The 16,834-nt window shown below is 44.6% G+C and overlaps 7 protein-coding genes across 7 annotated transcripts; 3 read left to right on the forward strand and 4 right to left on the reverse strand.

Annotated features, from left to right (window-relative positions):
- Positions 1-1,824: 1,824 nt before the first annotated feature.
- MICPUCDRAFT_13754 (H+-or Na+-translocating f-type, v-type and A-type ATPase superfamily) lies at positions 1,825-2,770 on the forward strand (the record flags this gene model as incomplete). Its single annotated transcript, XM_003055960.1, has 2 exons — positions 1,825-2,053; positions 2,112-2,770. The coding sequence occupies 2 exons, from the start codon at positions 1,825-1,827 to the stop codon at positions 2,768-2,770; spliced, it is 888 nt and encodes a 295-aa protein (XP_003056006.1).
- Positions 2,771-2,971: 201 nt separating this feature from the next.
- On the reverse strand, positions 2,972-5,408 carry GLURS1 (glutamyl-tRNA synthetase; the record flags this gene model as incomplete). The annotated part of the gene is made up of 3 exons (XM_003056348.1): positions 5,128-5,408; positions 4,035-4,988; positions 2,972-3,943 (listed from the first exon to the last, which is right to left on the reverse strand). Exons 1-3 carry the CDS (start codon positions 5,374-5,376, stop codon positions 2,972-2,974), a joined length of 2,175 nt encoding a protein of 724 aa, XP_003056394.1. The 5' UTR covers positions 5,377-5,408.
- Positions 5,409-5,925: 517 nt separating this feature from the next.
- On the forward strand, positions 5,926-8,720 carry MICPUCDRAFT_45255 (glycosyltransferase family 28 protein). The gene is made up of 11 exons (XM_003055961.1): positions 5,926-6,256; positions 6,316-6,403; positions 6,456-6,633; positions 6,702-6,865; positions 6,928-7,026; positions 7,116-7,226; positions 7,282-7,526; positions 7,626-7,725; positions 7,785-7,899; positions 8,027-8,230; positions 8,282-8,720. The coding sequence occupies exons 1-11, from the start codon at positions 6,081-6,083 to the stop codon at positions 8,299-8,301; spliced, it is 1,500 nt and encodes a 499-aa protein (XP_003056007.1). The 5' UTR covers positions 5,926-6,080; the 3' UTR covers positions 8,302-8,720.
- Positions 8,721-8,912: 192 nt separating this feature from the next.
- MICPUCDRAFT_55363 (mitochondrial carrier family) lies at positions 8,913-9,972 on the reverse strand (the record flags this gene model as incomplete). The annotated part of the gene is made up of 2 exons (XM_003056349.1): positions 8,913-9,843; positions 9,896-9,972. The coding sequence occupies 2 exons, from the start codon at positions 9,970-9,972 to the stop codon at positions 8,913-8,915; spliced, it is 1,008 nt and encodes a 335-aa protein (XP_003056395.1).
- Positions 9,973-11,195: 1,223 nt separating this feature from the next.
- On the reverse strand, positions 11,196-12,095 carry MICPUCDRAFT_64455 (uncharacterized protein). Its single transcript, XM_003056350.1, has 3 exons — positions 12,012-12,095; positions 11,887-11,955; positions 11,196-11,832 (listed from the first exon to the last, which is right to left on the reverse strand). Exon 3 carries the CDS (start codon positions 11,660-11,662, stop codon positions 11,444-11,446), a length of 219 nt encoding a protein of 72 aa, XP_003056396.1. The 5' UTR covers positions 11,663-11,832; positions 11,887-11,955; positions 12,012-12,095; the 3' UTR covers positions 11,196-11,443.
- A 67-nt stretch (positions 12,096-12,162) lies between these two features.
- On the reverse strand, positions 12,163-14,307 carry MICPUCDRAFT_64457 (uncharacterized protein; the record flags this gene model as incomplete). Its single annotated transcript, XM_003056351.1, has 9 exons — positions 13,535-14,307; positions 13,416-13,478; positions 13,247-13,357; positions 13,111-13,188; positions 12,925-13,041; positions 12,768-12,866; positions 12,471-12,692; positions 12,326-12,399; positions 12,163-12,271 (listed from the first exon to the last, which is right to left on the reverse strand). The coding sequence occupies exons 1-9, from the start codon at positions 14,207-14,209 to the stop codon at positions 12,163-12,165; spliced, it is 1,548 nt and encodes a 515-aa protein (XP_003056397.1). The 5' UTR covers positions 14,210-14,307.
- A 1,161-nt stretch (positions 14,308-15,468) lies between these two features.
- MICPUCDRAFT_64458 (uncharacterized protein) lies at positions 15,469-16,806 on the forward strand (the record flags this gene model as incomplete). Its single annotated transcript, XM_003055962.1, has 1 exon — positions 15,469-16,806. One exon carries the CDS (start codon positions 15,469-15,471, stop codon positions 16,804-16,806), a length of 1,338 nt encoding a protein of 445 aa, XP_003056008.1.
- Positions 16,807-16,834: the final 28 nt, after the last annotated feature.

Genomic DNA, 16,834 nt, shown 5'->3' on the forward strand with positions numbered 1-16,834 from the left:
ATTCTATCTATCTTCGTACGGAACTACTTCCTCATGAAGTATTAAGCTAAGGTGTGTATTACACATATGTACTTTCGTACTAGATACGTGGATAGTCTATGTAGGTGAAATAGGTATGTAGATATGTGTTAAGTGATATGTACGGAAGTACGATATGCATTGTACGTAGCCCTATGTACAGAATGAAGTTCTTCCGGATGTACGAAAGTACTTTCGTACATTGTACGAAAGTACTTCCGTAGCTACTTTAAATAGCACTGCGTGTACTGTACGTGTACGCGTGTACGTCTACAGCTCTACACTATAAAGAGTAATTCATCGCAAGATCGACAAGAGTAGGGACACTCACTCCAAAGCAACGTTCTTTCCAGAATGGCGATTCATATACTTTCGTTCGAGTAATTTTGTCAATGATTGCCTTCAAAGTCACGATCAGTATGTGCTTTTCAATCAAAATAAATTGCCCTGAAAAGGTGCAACTTGCCTGGGGATTCAAACCATTTATGCTGCGCGCGAGCGGGTCGGTTGAACTAGACAGCCATCACGTGACTATATTTATACTGTACATTAACAAATATGTTTAGACTCTGACAGCAGCTGGGTGGTGTCGAACAGAAGAATAGCCTAAATACAATGTTAAATCTGTGCCCTGCGTGTAGCCGTGTACATAAAGCTGTACACGTACATGTAGGGCCTAGCCCTAGCACAGCAGAGCCTGAGCGTTTGGCTACAAATTCGCGTCCCGTTGAAATAAGGCGACACGTACATACAGCGTACGGTTTGTACTTCGTGGCTGGGCTATCCCGAGTGAGCCACACGTACAAATAAAGCTGCATACGTAGTCTATGTAGTACGGAAGTACTTCCGGAAGTACTTCCATAGTATGAAGATATCTATTATTTCCGTAGACTTGCTTGTACTTTCGTACTTGTTGATATGATTGAAATGCATGTAAAAAGTCTACAGTACTGTAAGTCTGTAAATGCGTTTTGAAAAAGTAAAAAGAAATTAGAAAGTACTTTCGTACCTAAGTAAGGTAGTTAATTAAAAGTACGGAAGTACGGAAGTACGAAAGTACTTCCGTAGGGCTACGTGTACTTCCGCATGTACTTCCTACCTTCGTTCGTACGAAAGTACGAAAGTACCTTCGTAGCATTGTACACGTACGCAACGCGTATCAAGCAAGCAATGCATGTTTATTTTTGAGTGAGACTGTTTTGCACACGTGTACTGTACGTGTACTGTACGTTGTACACGAGTTTTAGTACATACGAAAGTAATTCCGTACCAAATTTATAAAAGAGCTACTGTACAACTACACGTACTGTACTGTACATGTACAGTACGACTTCGATTTTACAGCGATAGAATAATGATTGTTTTTTTTTGCTTTTGGGCACCTTGTTGCCTGTGCTCTGTGCACCAAACGCGGTCTAACACTATCCAGCCCATAACAACCGAGTCAAGTACTGCAAACACATCCCTCCCTAGCATTCCATACGCCATGTCGGCCAATGGGTTTCGTTGTTTGGTTGCGGTGCTGAACGAAGTTCGAAAGAATACGACCCGACTTCGTGGACATCCTTCTCTCAAAAATGATAACACGTTTGGTTTTCGTTTCCCCGGAGCTTCATGGTGAGCACTCCCTTGCCTGCTAAGCTGGCTCTAGGCCGCTTCGTCAAACAAACACCATGCCAGTAACTCTGTTTTGCTCGCCGTGTTCTTGCGCTAGCGGGCGCATTCGATGACACTCCCGTGAACTGTCCGGGAAAATAGGGTTTACGAAATTATTTAGCCCGCACGGATTTACCCGCACTATATCGAATGCCTAACTTTAATTTATTTCCACTTGTCAGCCCTGCCGTTCCGCACGGCTCTCGACTCATTTCGCTGCAGGTGGTTGCCCAGCGCATGAAGTCTGTTGGAAACATACAAAAAATAACTGCAGCCATGAAGATGGTGGCTGCTTCACGTTTGAAAGGAGCTCAAACCAAAATGGAGAAATCACGTGGCCTTGTAGAGCCAATGGTACGATTACTTGGTGATCAACCAGGTGAGCAGTCACGAAATTTACACATTTTCTGGGAGACTCAGACGCTCTTTATTTTTAGGTGTGGACGCCGAGAGGACACTGCTTGTACCAGTTTCGTCTGACAAAGGTCTTTGTGGTGGTATTAACTCGACTGTTGTCAAGTATTCGAAGGTAGTCGCTGGACTTTCTGGGGCTCAAGTGCCGTTGTTGACTATAATTGGTGAGAAAGCTCGAGGACAACTTTCTAAGGCGTATGCTGAGACACTTACGGGAGCTATAGTAGATCTGTCAAAAGTTCCACTGACGTTTGCGACTGCCTCACTTGTTAGTGATACTATCTTGAACCAGGGCGCCGGAAAACATCAGATCGTCTACAACCGTTTTCAGTCAGTGATCTCGTTCAAGCCAACTGTTGCTACCGTATACTCTTCTGGGGAATATGAGAAGGCAGCAGAGAGCGGCATGAATAACTTTGATGCTTATGAGCTTGAGGGACCTGAGCGTTCAGAATTTCTTCTTGACCTATCAGAGTTCAATATGGGTGTTGTTGTGTACAACGCATTGCTTGAAAACTCTACCTCAGAGCTTGGTTCTCGCATGCAGTCGATGGAAAATTCGACGAAAAATGCCAAAGACATGCTCGGCAAGCTTACACTTCTCTACAACCGTACTCGGCAGGCATCTATCACAACAGAACTCATAGAAATCATCTCTGGTGCATCTGCACTTGAAGGCTAAACTTCCCGGCACCGAAAATATTGATGAAAATATCAGTACCAGATGTTGACCACTGACTCTTGTATCCTCAATAATACCAACGATATTTGTGTGCCCTTCTTAGCAACTCGGTGCAAGGAATAACAACTTCCAATCTTCGTCATGACTAGAAATGTCGACTCCTAGAGGATCCTACACCCAAGCAAGAACCAGCTAGACACGCTATTTATTCCGAGAAACACCCCAGCTCCTAGTACGGCCATCTGGGATGCAAAGAAGCACCATGGGTTGGACACCTGGCTCAAACCCAGCGTCAACAACGTAATATCCTTTGCGCTCCAGTTGAAGCACATCTCCCTTTCTCAATTTGCCCAAGTCCGCGTCACCATGGGCTCGGATTTCTACTTTACTCTGCTTGTTTACAACGTCAGCAAGATTGTCTTCCTCTTCAACTTTTTTCTTCGTAATGAGATAATCGAAATCCAAAAGTTTCAGAGGAACTAGCTCATTCATGTTTGGTAGCCAGGTGAGTTTCATTTTAGTGGACTTTACGCAACCTTTTAAGTTAAGCTCAGCTTCCATGCTAACAGTTGCACCTGAGGGACCATCCTTAAATATCTTTTTAATTATACAGTTTCCCCAGTCCATCAGAGTAACTTCAACACCTTCTTCAAGCAATTCCGCATCTGCTAAATCCAGCCAAATGCGAGACATGCGGCTCGATACCTTTGTACCAGCTGAAGGATATTTCTTGTTGCGCGGAACTGACACGGACTCTGTATTTACAGGTCCATTTAGCAAAGTAACTGCAACTCGGCCCTCGTCTTCAACGGCAGTGTGTCGAGGGCAAACTGGGTCTATGATGCGTTTGTTCAACGTCCATAACTTCTCCCATTCCATCAAATTTACATTTCGGCTTGCACCTTGCATCAGGATAAATTCTTTAAGAGCCTCGATCTGCAAACCTCTACGTTTCAACCCCTGAACAGTGGGAAAACGAGGATCATTCCAGCTTTCCGCATATCCATGGTCTACAAACCACTGTAATTTTCGCTTTGACAAAGTTGTGTACACGAAATTCAACCGTGAATAGTCCCATATGTGCACTTTCCGCAAGCCCATCATATTCTGCACCCAGTGATATTGATCCTCGCGGTCACGATATTCAGAAGTTCGCAGGGCATGAGTGACTCCCAGTGTGTAGGACCAAAAAAAAATGTATGGTTTTGAAACAAAGAGGAAAGACAGTAGTGAAGGAAAAAAACTTTCGAGATGGGTTCCCTGCCTCGAGTGCATCAACAAAAGGACAGGCACAGTCATACGTAGGATAAACTTTGTGTGTTGTGCCCGTGCGGTGATGCGGAGATAGGTTGCAGCGAAAAGCAACAGGATCCCGTAGAGAACCATTATCACTTTGCATGTCCATGCGAAAACGAGCAGCACACTCTAAGCCTTTTTCATTACCGGCAATCATATCTCCCCATAAACGAAGATTATCTTCAACAGTGTTCCCACGGGCAGCAGACTCTATACGATTGATTCTTTCGTGACGCATTAGATCTAACGGAGTATCATCTATGTACATGTTTCCCTCTCGAATCAATTTTGATCCCATCTCTAAAATTTGAGAAAAAGAGTCTGACGTATATGTCACAGCATCTGGTTTAAGTCCTAGTGTCTCGCAGTCCTGCAAGATATTTTCGACGAACTCATCCCTTTCTTTGGATGGGTTGGTGTCATCAAATCGAATGATAAGCTTACCTTTGTAAAGGCGAGCAAAATACTGGTTTAAAAGTGCAGCTTTGGCATGCCCAATGTGCAAATAACCCGAGGGTTCAGGGGGAAAGCGAGTAACTACGCAGCCTTCAGTTGCGTTATCAAGATTTATTTTGAAGGAACCACCCGAGGTAGACACACAGCTCTCAATAATACCTTGGAATCTTAAAGTTTTGAGTGTTAGAAAAAACGATGCCCCATGAGCAGTGGCCACGTCGCGAAGTGTACCGTTCATCATACACGAATTAAACCAACGCAGCAAATGGCCGAGCGAGGGTCTCGTTTTTATAGCTTCCCACTGACGTGAATTCAGCAGTTGATGAAAAAAAGCCAGGTCTGCGATTGTCAGTGTACATCCAACCAAATAAGTATGACTTGAAAGATATGCGGCGACTCTCTCACAGATCTCCTGAAAGCTACCGCCACGCACAGCTGCCGAGGCCTGGTCGATCCAAAAATCTACCTGTGCGATGTTGAAACTTTCAGTCAGAAATTTCGGGAGCAACACGATCTCTTATCTTAAAAAAATAGATGAGGAACTAGGTCAGGTATATTTTTTCAGTGGCAAGCACAACGCAGCTTTCGGGAGGGACGGAAATCACCATAGTGGACGACATTATATCGCCGGCATAGAGCCCACATGCATTAGCTGATGCACGGGCAATAAATCGTAAGAGTGAAGATGTTCCCGCTATTTTAGTGCCATCTTCGAGAAGAAGGGTTGGTTCGACGTCGCCAGAGATGCCCTTATCAGGAAAAGTTGTTAAACTCACGCCGCCGATCTGGGCCGCAGCAAGCACAACTAAAGGTGTCGACTCAGAGGAATAAAGAAGCGTTGGTGAGTGAAGCATTTTATATTCCGTATTGCGGAAACGAAAGAAAGCTTCCACGTTGGTTGTGCAGCGGTGGAGAGACGTGAGTGTCCTATCCTCGAAGGTACTTCCGCGTACGAAAAAGTACGAAAGTACGAAAGTACGAAAGTACTTTCGAAAGTACACGTGTACAGTACGAAAGTACTTTCGTAACGGTCTACTTCCGGAAATAGATACAATACAGTACTACACGTTCACTACAACGTTGTACTTTCGTACATAGTACATAGCTACATACACGTGTAAAGTACGAAAGTACAACGTACCTTCGTATGATAAACAACTATTGATAAACTTTATTTTATTTTTAAATAGCACGTGTACGTGTACTGTACGTATACACGTACTGTACGTGTACGTGTACAGCTGTACACGTGTAGGCCTTCCCTATCAAAACCTAATTTAATAGGTGACTTGTAAATCTTTAGGGATACAGTACAGTACGAAAGTACTGCACTACAATACACGTACACGTACACGTACTGCATGCAGCCTTCGAGCTTTCGAAAGTAGATAACAAAAAAGCTGTAGGACCGACGTGTACGAAAGCAGTCCCGGAAGCGTTGCAGTTGAGACAGGAAGTCATCAAGAGGTTGTTGGTTCAGCGCAAAGTTGTCGTGCTGCATATTTCTGTGAAGCTTACCATCAGAAATTATTCAAAGTCTTTTCGTATCGTCCTCAACATGGACTCTTCCTCAGTCTGCTTCTTTCCGGGTAGCTCTGGTGTCTACTCAGCTGGGCGTGTTGTGAATACTCAGCCGAGCATCGTCGCATATCAGCATGCGTATTTGGTCGGCGCCATCGCCGGACGATCGTTAAGAGCAAGAGCCAAGGCGCGAGAGCAGTTGACGCATAGCGCGTGCGTGACAGGTTCCATTATTTCATATTTTCATTAAATTTGAAGTAGATACATGTCAGAACTTTGTTGTTTGGTGGTAACGCCTGTTTTTTCGGACTTGAACATGGGATGTTCGCTAGCGATGAGGTAGCCACTGTGTTCACGGGGGTATGTTTGTCAATTCATATTCGGCGCACTGGCTCAGCTTCTTTTTGTGCAGAACACCGGCGGGACCGGATCGTGGTCTTCTTCCGAAGGGTCATTAGAATTTACACGTGAACCTGCACCCGTGTCTTCACTTGCTATTAAAAAGCACGTTATGTGTTTGATGAGTGATACCGGAGGCGGTCATCGAGCAAGCGCGCAGGCTCTTAAAGATGGTTTCGAAATCATGTTTGGTGTGTATTGACGTTCTTCTCTGGTGATTGTGTTCAAATTTATGTTTCTTTTGCAATTTTCCTTTCAGGTGATTCTTTTGCCATACATGTAGTTGATCTATGGAGTAGTAGCTCGCCTTGGCCGCTATGTAATATGCCGAAGAGTTACTTTTTCTTGGTTAAAAACCCATGGCTTTGGCGTTTGAGCTTCAGATGTTCAGAACCAGAGATTCTTCATGAAGCACTCTTCACGGTTTACTTTCCATCTACTTATATACTTTCAAGCTCTTTTTCATCGAAGTTCGCACCATCTAGGGGTACACTGCTCTTGTCGGTAGACGCTTTGCAAAGGCGTTCCATGAGAATGAGCCAAGTTTGATAGTGAGTGTTCATCCACTGATGCAGCATGTGCCGGTAGGGATTCTCTCTGGCAAGGAAAAAAACGCAATACAGCTCGCAATATTTATTTTACTCTTTTTCTGTTTCCGAGACACTGGCTCCAGCTAAAAGTGTTAGCACGTATGAAAGCAGAATCCAGCTTTGTTGCTGCCAGAGTTCCATTTACGACTGTTGTGACGGATCTCACCCGTTGCCACAGGACCTGGTTTCACAGGGTATGTAACTCCTTCATCAAACAGACTTCTCCTCACTACGCTTTGTTTTTGTCAGCACGTTGATAAATGTTTTGTAGCCACCCAGCTCGTTGCAGCGCAGGCCATGAGTTATGGATTGGTAGCCAATCAGCTTGCATGTCATGGTCTACCGATCAGGCCAGCTTTCAACGCTGAGTCTCTTCCCAAAGTTGAACTTCGAAGACTTCTTCAGCTTGACTTGACTGCTTCAACTGTCATGCTTGTAGGCGGTGGAGAAGGCATGGGTAAACTCGAAGCCACTGCTGAAGCTCTCTCACAAACGTCGGGTTCAGCTGTTTTATGATATGAGCATCTTACTACACGTGAACACACTTTTTTTAAAAGTAATTTGTTTCTTTTTCGGTTGGATTCTGTTCTTCGGTTGTCCCCTGGGCATCAAATTGTAGTGATATGTGGACGCAATGAGAAGCTTGCGAGAACGCTTGCTGCGAGGACATGGCCACTGAAAATGGTAATCAAGGCAAGTTCGTAACAAATATAAAGAGAAACCTTTTTTTTTTCTTAGTTTGGCTACACTAGGGCTTCGTAAACAATATGTCAGAATATATGTCCGCATGTGACTGTATCATAACAAAAGCTGGCCCGGGAACAATTGCAGAAGCCCTCATTTGCGGCCTGCCGATTCTACTTAACGGTGCGCATGGTCTTTCTGCTAAGGGCCTGAAAAAGAGAGGTTTCATGTGATTGCTGAGCGCTCTTCACAAGCACTTCTATTAGATTTTTTTGTCCTCATCCTAACTCTGATGTATCATGGGACACAGGATTTATCCCATGCCAGGAAGAAGGGAACGTTTCATTTGTTCTAGAAAATGGTGTAGGTGCTTTCAGTGAAGATCCAGTGGAAATATCTCAAATCATTTCTCGCTGGTTCAAAAGTGATGGTATCGAGTTAAATTCCATGTCTTCGAAAGCGAAATCACTTGGTAGACCTGAAGCCACTTTCAACATTGTTCGTGATCTTGCTGGTGAGTAAGTCAAGTACGAAGCCTATTTACCATTAATACTTGTGTGCACAGGAATGTCCACAACCTACTAACTTTTGATCACTTGCACAATTTTTCATACGAGCTCACAAACGTTACATGGTTTCCATGGTGTACCTTCGGAGGTATGCTTTTTAGTAGTGCCTTCGGAAATGCTTTCGGAAGTACAACATGTCCTGTTTAAAACTTTGCCAGCCCGAATCCCGGGCATTCTTGTCGGTGACTGATTAGTTTCACTTCAATACAGTGCACACATGCGTGCATGAGTTCTGTATTGCCGATACATGGGAATGACGCCGGATGTTCGTTTATAAAGTATTGTATACGATTTATGAGGTCGACACTGGCTACCGGTCAATGTTAAATCCTAGCTAGAATGGTTTTAAAACCTTGTCCTGATAAATATTACTTTCTGGGGTTCCGACGTCGCTAATTGTAAATATTGTAAAGATCGGAACCCGAGGTACAGTCCAAAAAGAATCACGTTACATCGCGTTACACAAAGTTGACTGCCAATTAGATTTTAATGCCGCACTTATTTGTTCTGTAACATTCTCTGATGAAGTGAAAACAGGGTCCTAGTAACATGAAAATGACTGGAGGAGTAGAGTGGCAGGTGACCATACAACCTTCATATAAGTGCCCTCTGGCTTTGACAAGCATTTCATCTACAAATCTGCTCGAGACAACGTCGACTTGTTTCTAAAGTGAAGAAAAAAATCCCACCGCCTACTCCAATCCATGTCACCCGAGGTCCGACTCCTTTAAAAAGCGCCCGCCAGCCCTCCTCAGATACAACTCGAGAGAAACAGTCCGATATGCCACTATATCGAGACGTCCCAAACGATTGGCATCGCTCCTTTTTAGTGCTAGTTCTACTAATACGGCCACCTTGTGTCATGAGCCTTGCTTTCACCACGTCAAGTGGTGTGGTGACGGCGCCAGTAAGCATCCCAGCAAAAGCTCCGAAAACCGCAGCCTCGTGTTGTTTCAGTTCATTTTCCTTAGTAATGGATTTCCAAGAAAGCTTCAAATATTCGTAAGAAGTGAATTCAATGGCGTCGAATGGCAAATCCCTAAGAAGAAAGGACCCAAAACCAGCAAACAACCCACTTAAAAAACCTTCTTTTGTTACAATGCACCAAGCAGCACTGCGTGCATCTATAAAATGACCAGCCTGCATTCTAGTCTTAATCACTTCCGTTGGGACACGTATCAATGATGCTGCCAAACCACCCGATGAGGCGGCCAGCAAGTGCGCCCCAGATTTTGGGAGGTCACCCTCGCGGAGCAAAGAATATTTCAACGGCTCGTAAACAGCGAAGAAAATAGCGCTGGCTGGAACGACGCCAAGAAGATTGTTCCCGAGGCCCCTGTAAAGACTTTTCCAACTCACACGCACACCTCCCTTGGCCACCTGTAAGCGTGTCTTAATCGTGTCCAGAGGGTATAACGCGGCTTCAACAACTACTCCGGCGAAGGCTCCAGATAACATGTGGCGCAATATCTCCCCCGACTCCATGTCAAGTCCGTTTGAACTTAGAAATGTGGGTTGTTTCTGACACTCAGCCGGGTCGTTCTCCAGATAAAGAGCTCTCCAATGGCGCTGTGACAGTGCAATGTACCTAATGAGGCATTCTTTGGCACGTGAGCTGCAACTTCTCAAGTTCGATGCTGAACAAACAGGCACGGGTGCACGACTTCACGTACCTCCGGAAGTACATTGCGTATAAAAGGTGTCTAGACTACACGAAGGTAGCTAGAGCTAGCTACGAGTCGTAGCTAGCTACTTCGAAGGTACAGTACACGTAAGTCAACTTACCTTTTACGAAGGTGCCTCCGAAGGTACTTGCTTGAAGGTACGAAAGTACTTTCGTACTGTGAAAGTAAGCTTACCTTCGTAGCTAGCTATTACATGCCTTCGAAGATAGAATATGTCTACAATGATATCATACAAGTGTACCTTCGTAAGGTACAGTATTGGCAATGTACAGTACATATCAACGCGTTGTAGGCGGCAGGGGCTACGTGTACGTGTACGTGTACACTACAGCTAGCGATACAGTAGTCTATTTCCGTACTATTTGTTGATATCTTCCAATCTTCGTACAAGCCCTACCTAGCCCTAGTACCTAGCCTATTTATCCTCGTATTAGTCTACGAAGGTAGCAGCTACAACGTTGTACGAGCTAGCTAGCTAGTGCTACTGTACTGTAGCCCTACAACTGCCCTATCTTTCATTGTAGAACTATTGTAGCGGTAGCCCAAGTACAATAGCTACATATTCATACCTTCGTACGGAAATACGAAAGTAATTCCTAGGCGGGCTCTGATAGTAGATAGCGATAGTGTTCTTCCGAAAGTACGTTGTACTTACTGTACAACGCGTTATTACCTTCGAAGGTACGTGTACACGTACATCCGTACTTTCGGAACTACAACGTAGTACGAAAATATTTTCGAAAGTACGGAATGAAGTACAGTATGATACTTCCGTACGTGTACGTGTACTGTACTTCCGGAAGTATTTTTATCTTCGGAGATAATATTTTCGTACCTTCGAAGGTACTTCCATACGTAGCTACGGAAGTACTTTCGTACCTTAAGTTGTTTTACTTCCGCACAAACGTTTATGAAAGTACTTTCGTACTACACGAAAGTGCTTTCGTACTACGAAGGTAACGTTACTTCCGTAACGTAGCTACATACTGCACGTACTACGAATGTACTCCCGGAAGTACCTTCGAAGGTACGAAGATAGAGTTATTACTGTAAGTGTAACAACTTACCTTTGAAGAAACACTATTGTACATAATGTTGCATGTACGTAGCTACGTACACTACGTGTACTGAACGAAGAAAGAATACGGAAATAGATACTTTCGTACGACGCTGTACATACAGTACAAGTTGTACTTTCGTACCTTCGAAGGTACTTTCGTACTTTCGTACAAGTTTAATATTACGAAGGTATTGTACTGTATGTAGCTATGTACGTGTACAGTACGTGAAAGTACGTACGAAAGTATCTTCGAAGATTATTGGTACTTTCGTACTTTCGTACTTTCGTACAAAGTACGAAAGTACTTTCAAAATAGTACCTTCGTACACACTAAGAAAGTATTGATACGAAAGTACTTTCGTACGAAAGTACGAAAGTACTTTCGAAAGTACTTTCGTACTTTCGAAAGTATTCTATGTGTACGTTGTACACGTACAACGTTGTACTGTACGTGTACTTTCGAAAGTACTTTCGTACTTTCGTAAGTACTTTCGAAAGTACTTTTTTGTACTCAGATCTACACAGTACCTTCGTACAATGCTACATACACGTGTACAGCTGTACACGTACACGTGCTGTACAGTAATTCTGTCTGATGTAAAAAACCAAAAACCAATAAAAGTTGTGGTCATAATAAAGTTGTAGTTTCCCCCCAATTGAAATCAGTCAAAGGACTTTCGAGGTTCATGGCATCTTGTACTTGTTGTTTATGACCCATGAGTGCGTCAAGAGCAGCCAACATCATGTTTTGAACAGCAAGTCTCTCTTGACCATATCGGTTGATGTCAGTATCATAGATCGCCTTTCATGAGTTCAGAATTATCATAAAAGAAGGACAGAAAGAAAAAAAGAATACCTGGAGGGCAATCAATGAGGAATCTGTCCGAGAAACGTTCAACTTACAATTCTCCCTGAGATTTAATACCTGAAAAACGGAGCTGTGAGTAAACTAAATCAGTACGTTCAGATGTACTGATCTACCTCATTTTCAGCGTGAGCAAGCTCCCTGAGTGTAGCTTCTAGCAGGCAGTGAAGTCGGGAGCGTTCCTTTTCATAACTACTGTCACACAGAAATCCGTTCAGTGTAAGTTCGTGTTCCTCGACGCGCCTGTATTTCGAAGAAGATGTGCTATCAGAGCTGAAAAATATCACTAAAAAAATATGCTTGATACCTCTTGATGCACGTTTCACTGCAGAAGTGCAGTTCTTCAGCGATGTCCTCAAGCTCACGTTCAGCAGTCCTGAAAATCTCTGGTAAGCGACACCAAAAATACGAGCGGGAAAAATTGGGCGACCTTTTAAGCAGTGCAAGATCACGCCGCTTGATTTTTATAGTCCTCCAAACCGAGTTTTTGAAGTTATCCATATCCTACCAAATATTTGTCCTTGTTAGCAACTTATAAAAAGGGGGTTTGCAAGAGAACATGTTTGCGCTGGCACCTGAAGACAATTATAAGAATATTTTCCAACTGCAACTGCGTTCAGCGACGAATGCGGTAACAGCTGGATACTTCGTGCACTGCTGCAATAAACCTCTGCTTTACCCTTCAACAGGTCTAGTGCACTTTCAGTCATGGCTATATCAGTAACTGTGCAAGAATCAACTACTGAACGCTGTGACTGTATAATTGCATGAATTTCTTTGTCACGAACTTGATCACCCTGAAGAAATAATGTTGAAGCCAGGGAAGTGCAAATTATATGAAGGTCTTCGATATAGAAATACGATAGACCCACAGAGTTAGTTTTTGATCTTGTAAAAGATTTGTATTTTGAGTTCAAGATTTCACTTTGTTTGAGGGCACTGATATTTCTGAGGCACACATCCATTCTTCTCTGCAAGATTGCATTCACACTTCACTTCATGAAATAATTACGTCCAAATCAGATATACCTCACTCAGTCGTGTTTCCTGCTTCGTAAACTCCACGTGTATATCAGCGCCTTCTACTATACACAGCACCTTTATCGTGTCCTCTGACAACTTCTTAATTGCACTGGCACGGATGACCTGAAAAGAGAGAGGTTTTCAGTTTCAGAAACTGTCTTGTTTATCTTATATGGTAAGTTTAACCATGACCTTCTCCTTCTGTAATCCGATTGTGTTCGGAGTTTTGCTCATCAGTGAGGCGAGGACAACTTCAAGCTCGTAGTTGTTCTGAAACGAAGGCAAACTTCAGGACAGCAACGGGTGACGGGGATACGAAATGATTTGCCTTTTCAATCCCACGTGTAGCTTTGAAGAAGTGTGATTTAGACGTGAACTTCTCTGAAAAATAATTATGTTGGACGACATCACAGCCTTCATCGTTACCCGCTAAAAAAAACTGAGAAGAAGTTTATTAGTTTATTTTAACTCCGCAAGGAGGGAAAATAGTGCAGTACCCCATACGCGGATTTGATATATCCAAAGAATGCAGCATCAGGTTTAAATTGGCCGAGTTGCTGCTTAAGAAAACTGTTCAGATAAGAGGAAACTAAGAGGACTTGTGAGAAGTATTCACCTTCTCTGGGTTCTGTTGAGCTTTTTCCGCGTATACGAACAATTGCACCAACCACGTCAGGGCAGCGAGTAACGAGGGCCAGGTGTGCGGACTTCCAACTGCGTAAAGCGCATTTTTGCTGACTTGAATCGGATATCGCAGTTGCTTGAAAATCAGAGATATGTCGTCTTCAGCTCTCAAACCAAATTTGAATTTTTTGTCAACTTTACAAAAAAGAAATAGAGAAAGAGTTGCGAATTCTTTAGCAGTAGGAGAGGTAAAAGTCTTCGGAGAGAGTGAAGTATGTCCATGACAGCTTAAGTAAGACATCAGGTATTGGATGTTGTTGTTTGTGTATGATTTCTCGCCCAAAGGCCTTGGATCCCGGCAGTTAGCCGGCTGGGTGGGAAAACAAACATCAGTTCTGCGTTGTGTATCGTTCGAATATCCTTGATTACTTTGCTTCCGAGAAAGACCACCAATGAATCTGGATTTTTCATTATCAACAGATATAGCGCGAGAATCAGGACATGCTTCATTTTCGTTTCTCAACTTGCAACGCGTCCCAAGTGTCGCGTGAGGAAAACGAGAGTTGAGTTCTGACGATTCGGTGTTTGAAACAGATTTTATCCCATTATTTGCCTTCGTCGTGGGAGACAAAGACGGGTGGGAACTTCGAAGTGCACGAGCGCCCATTTCGCCTGATTGTGGAATTGCCTGTGGAGATACTGCTGCGTACGCTTAGGTTCGCTTGAAGAATATTCACGACAGCAAGTAGAGGGGACAAATTGTTGAAGTTGAAGAACTGCTGTTCGGAAACGATGAACGGTTACCTTTTAGTACACAAAATATGATAAGTTGTTTTACAACGCGTTACGTAGCAGTTACAGTACTGTATGTACCTTCGTACCTAAGGTAGTTCGTACGAAGGTACACACAAGTGCTACATACGCATACTGTACGTAAAAACTTTTACTATCTTCGAAGGTATTCTATTTTCGTACTTTCGTACTTTCTAAGGACGAAGGTACACGTTAGTGCAGTACGTGTACACGTACTTGAAGTACTCCGGAAGTACGAGTACGAAATGATCGAAATGGCCCTTCGAAGGCAGAATACAAGTGCACTCAGTTTCTGAGTTGCCGCTCGATGGTCGCAGGATGAGCAGCTGGCAGGTGGCAATCAACCAGGACCTAACAAGGAAGACCTCAGCCTCTGATATACTTGTCGTAGTGTCAAGTCACGTTGCCGACTTCAACCTGGTAAACTGCACGACTGCGCTGCAGCGCTTGGCCAGATCGACCGACGGGCGCCGGCTGCTCCAGTACGGCGGCGACAGCAGCGCCCTTGCCGTCCTCAACGGATTACTTGACGCGGCGGTGACACGCATTCGGCAGCAGCAGCCCCATGAAGTAGAGAGCAGGACGTCCGCAAGCCTGCTACACGCGTGCGGCAAGCTGGGGATTGGCCTCAGTAGACGCGTTGGAACACTGGTGAACGAAATTGAGAAGTCAGTTAATGTGCGTGCCTCGAGGTTCAACCCACAGGAGTTGTCAAACTCCCTTTGGGGGGTTGCAAAGCTGGGTTTCGATCACGAGAGTGATATCGTGTTGCTTTTAGGCGAAGCGATTTCTACATCTCTCAGTGATGAGCTCCGAAGTTTGAAACGTACGGTCCTGCACGATGAACATGTGTGGCTATCGCGGTCTGTAGGTTGGACAGAGCAAGGCGTGAGCAATGTCGCGTGGAGTCTGGCTACATTAGGCTTCAGTGTGGACAATGCACATCATGCCGAGATTTTGATCGCAACGTTTACGGCAGTAAGTGCACTCGCGACTCGATTTAATCCACAAGAGTTGGCAAATGTTTTGTGGGCTGCTGCGAAGACTGTTACCACAGGTGCGAGAGACAAGAACGAGAAAGATACAAACGAAACGGATAATCACAGAAAGAAAATGGTAATGAAGACCCGAGCTGCCGTTATTTCGGCCACGAGTGTAATAGTATCGCGAATTGATAGTACGTTCATTGCAAGGCAAAGGTTTGAACCACGGCACGTAGCAAACATCGCATGGGCTTGCGCGAAGCTCGGCCTCGATATTGAAACTGGCAGGGGCGATGATCTTCGTGGAGGTAGCATTGAGACTGTATTTTCAGCGTTGGCTATGGCTGTGGTCCGCGTTGCATCTCACATGAACACGCAAGAGCTGTCGATGTGCGCATGGGCACTGGCTGCGTTTGGTGTTGTCGATGGCACGTTTGCTGTGGCAGAAGCTTTTGCTTCACAAGCCAACAAGGCTACACCACGACAGCTAGCGACAACTGTGGCGGCACTTGCTAAACTAGGTGAAGGTGGTGACGGATATGGTACTCTGTTTGATGCCGTTGCGGACGCAGTCATTTCCTTTCCAGACCCCATAAAGTATGAGCTGAAGCCCCAAGACGTGGCAAATCTTGCGTGGGCATTTGCTAAGCTTGGGCGTAAGAAGCAACTGATGTTCAATTACCTATCAGAGGTTTTTGCTGCTCAAGCGGTAATTGACGTGAAGGTAACCGCGTACTCGCCAAAACAAGTATCAATGATACTTTGGGCATTCGCAACGCTTGATATACAACATCAAACACTGCTGACTGCAGCAATACCCATGATAAAAGCTAGAGCGCATGAATTCAACCCGCGTGACTTAACTAATACAGCGTGGGCACTAGATTCACTCGGTGTTAAATCTTTGGGTGAAGACAGGCTGATACGCAAAATCGGCCGCGCCGCACGCCGCCGACTTGCAGATTTCAATTCACAGGAATTACTCAAGTTTTTGGGCGCACACGGGCGTTTAGGAGGCTATGACAAAAAGTTAAATGCTGCAGTAAGCGCTCAACGCAAACGAAGTTACGACTTTCCTTCGTTGGGGTCACGCGATAGCTGCTCAATCGTCACTCTTACCTCCCGTATCCCGATGCATTATGGTAATGCTACAGTCGAACGCGTTGACGATAGTTGCCATGGCTGGGGACGTGGAGATACTGGCGTTACATTATGGGAGGGCAGTTTCGTGCTTGCTGAGTGGCTATCTCGGGCGCTGAATCCGAGACACTCTAATGAAATTTCTGCAGCCATGAGCGGCCACTGGAGCCATCTAGCCTCTGACACATGGGAGGGACGCGTCGGAGTGGAGCTCGGAGCCGGTTTGGGGCTCCCTTCTATCGTTGCAGCAAAACTTGGATTGGAAATGGTCTCAACTGATGGTACGTCACCCCTTCTCAGATTGCGACGAGGTTTTCTTTTTCGCTGAGTGTGACGACAAATTCCCAAACTTCGCG

The sequence above is a fragment of the Micromonas pusilla genome, assembly GCF_000151265.4.
Source record: "Micromonas pusilla CCMP1545 genomic scaffold MICPUCscaffold_2, whole genome shotgun sequence".
Taxonomy (NCBI): domain Eukaryota; kingdom Viridiplantae; phylum Chlorophyta; class Mamiellophyceae; order Mamiellales; family Mamiellaceae; genus Micromonas; species Micromonas pusilla.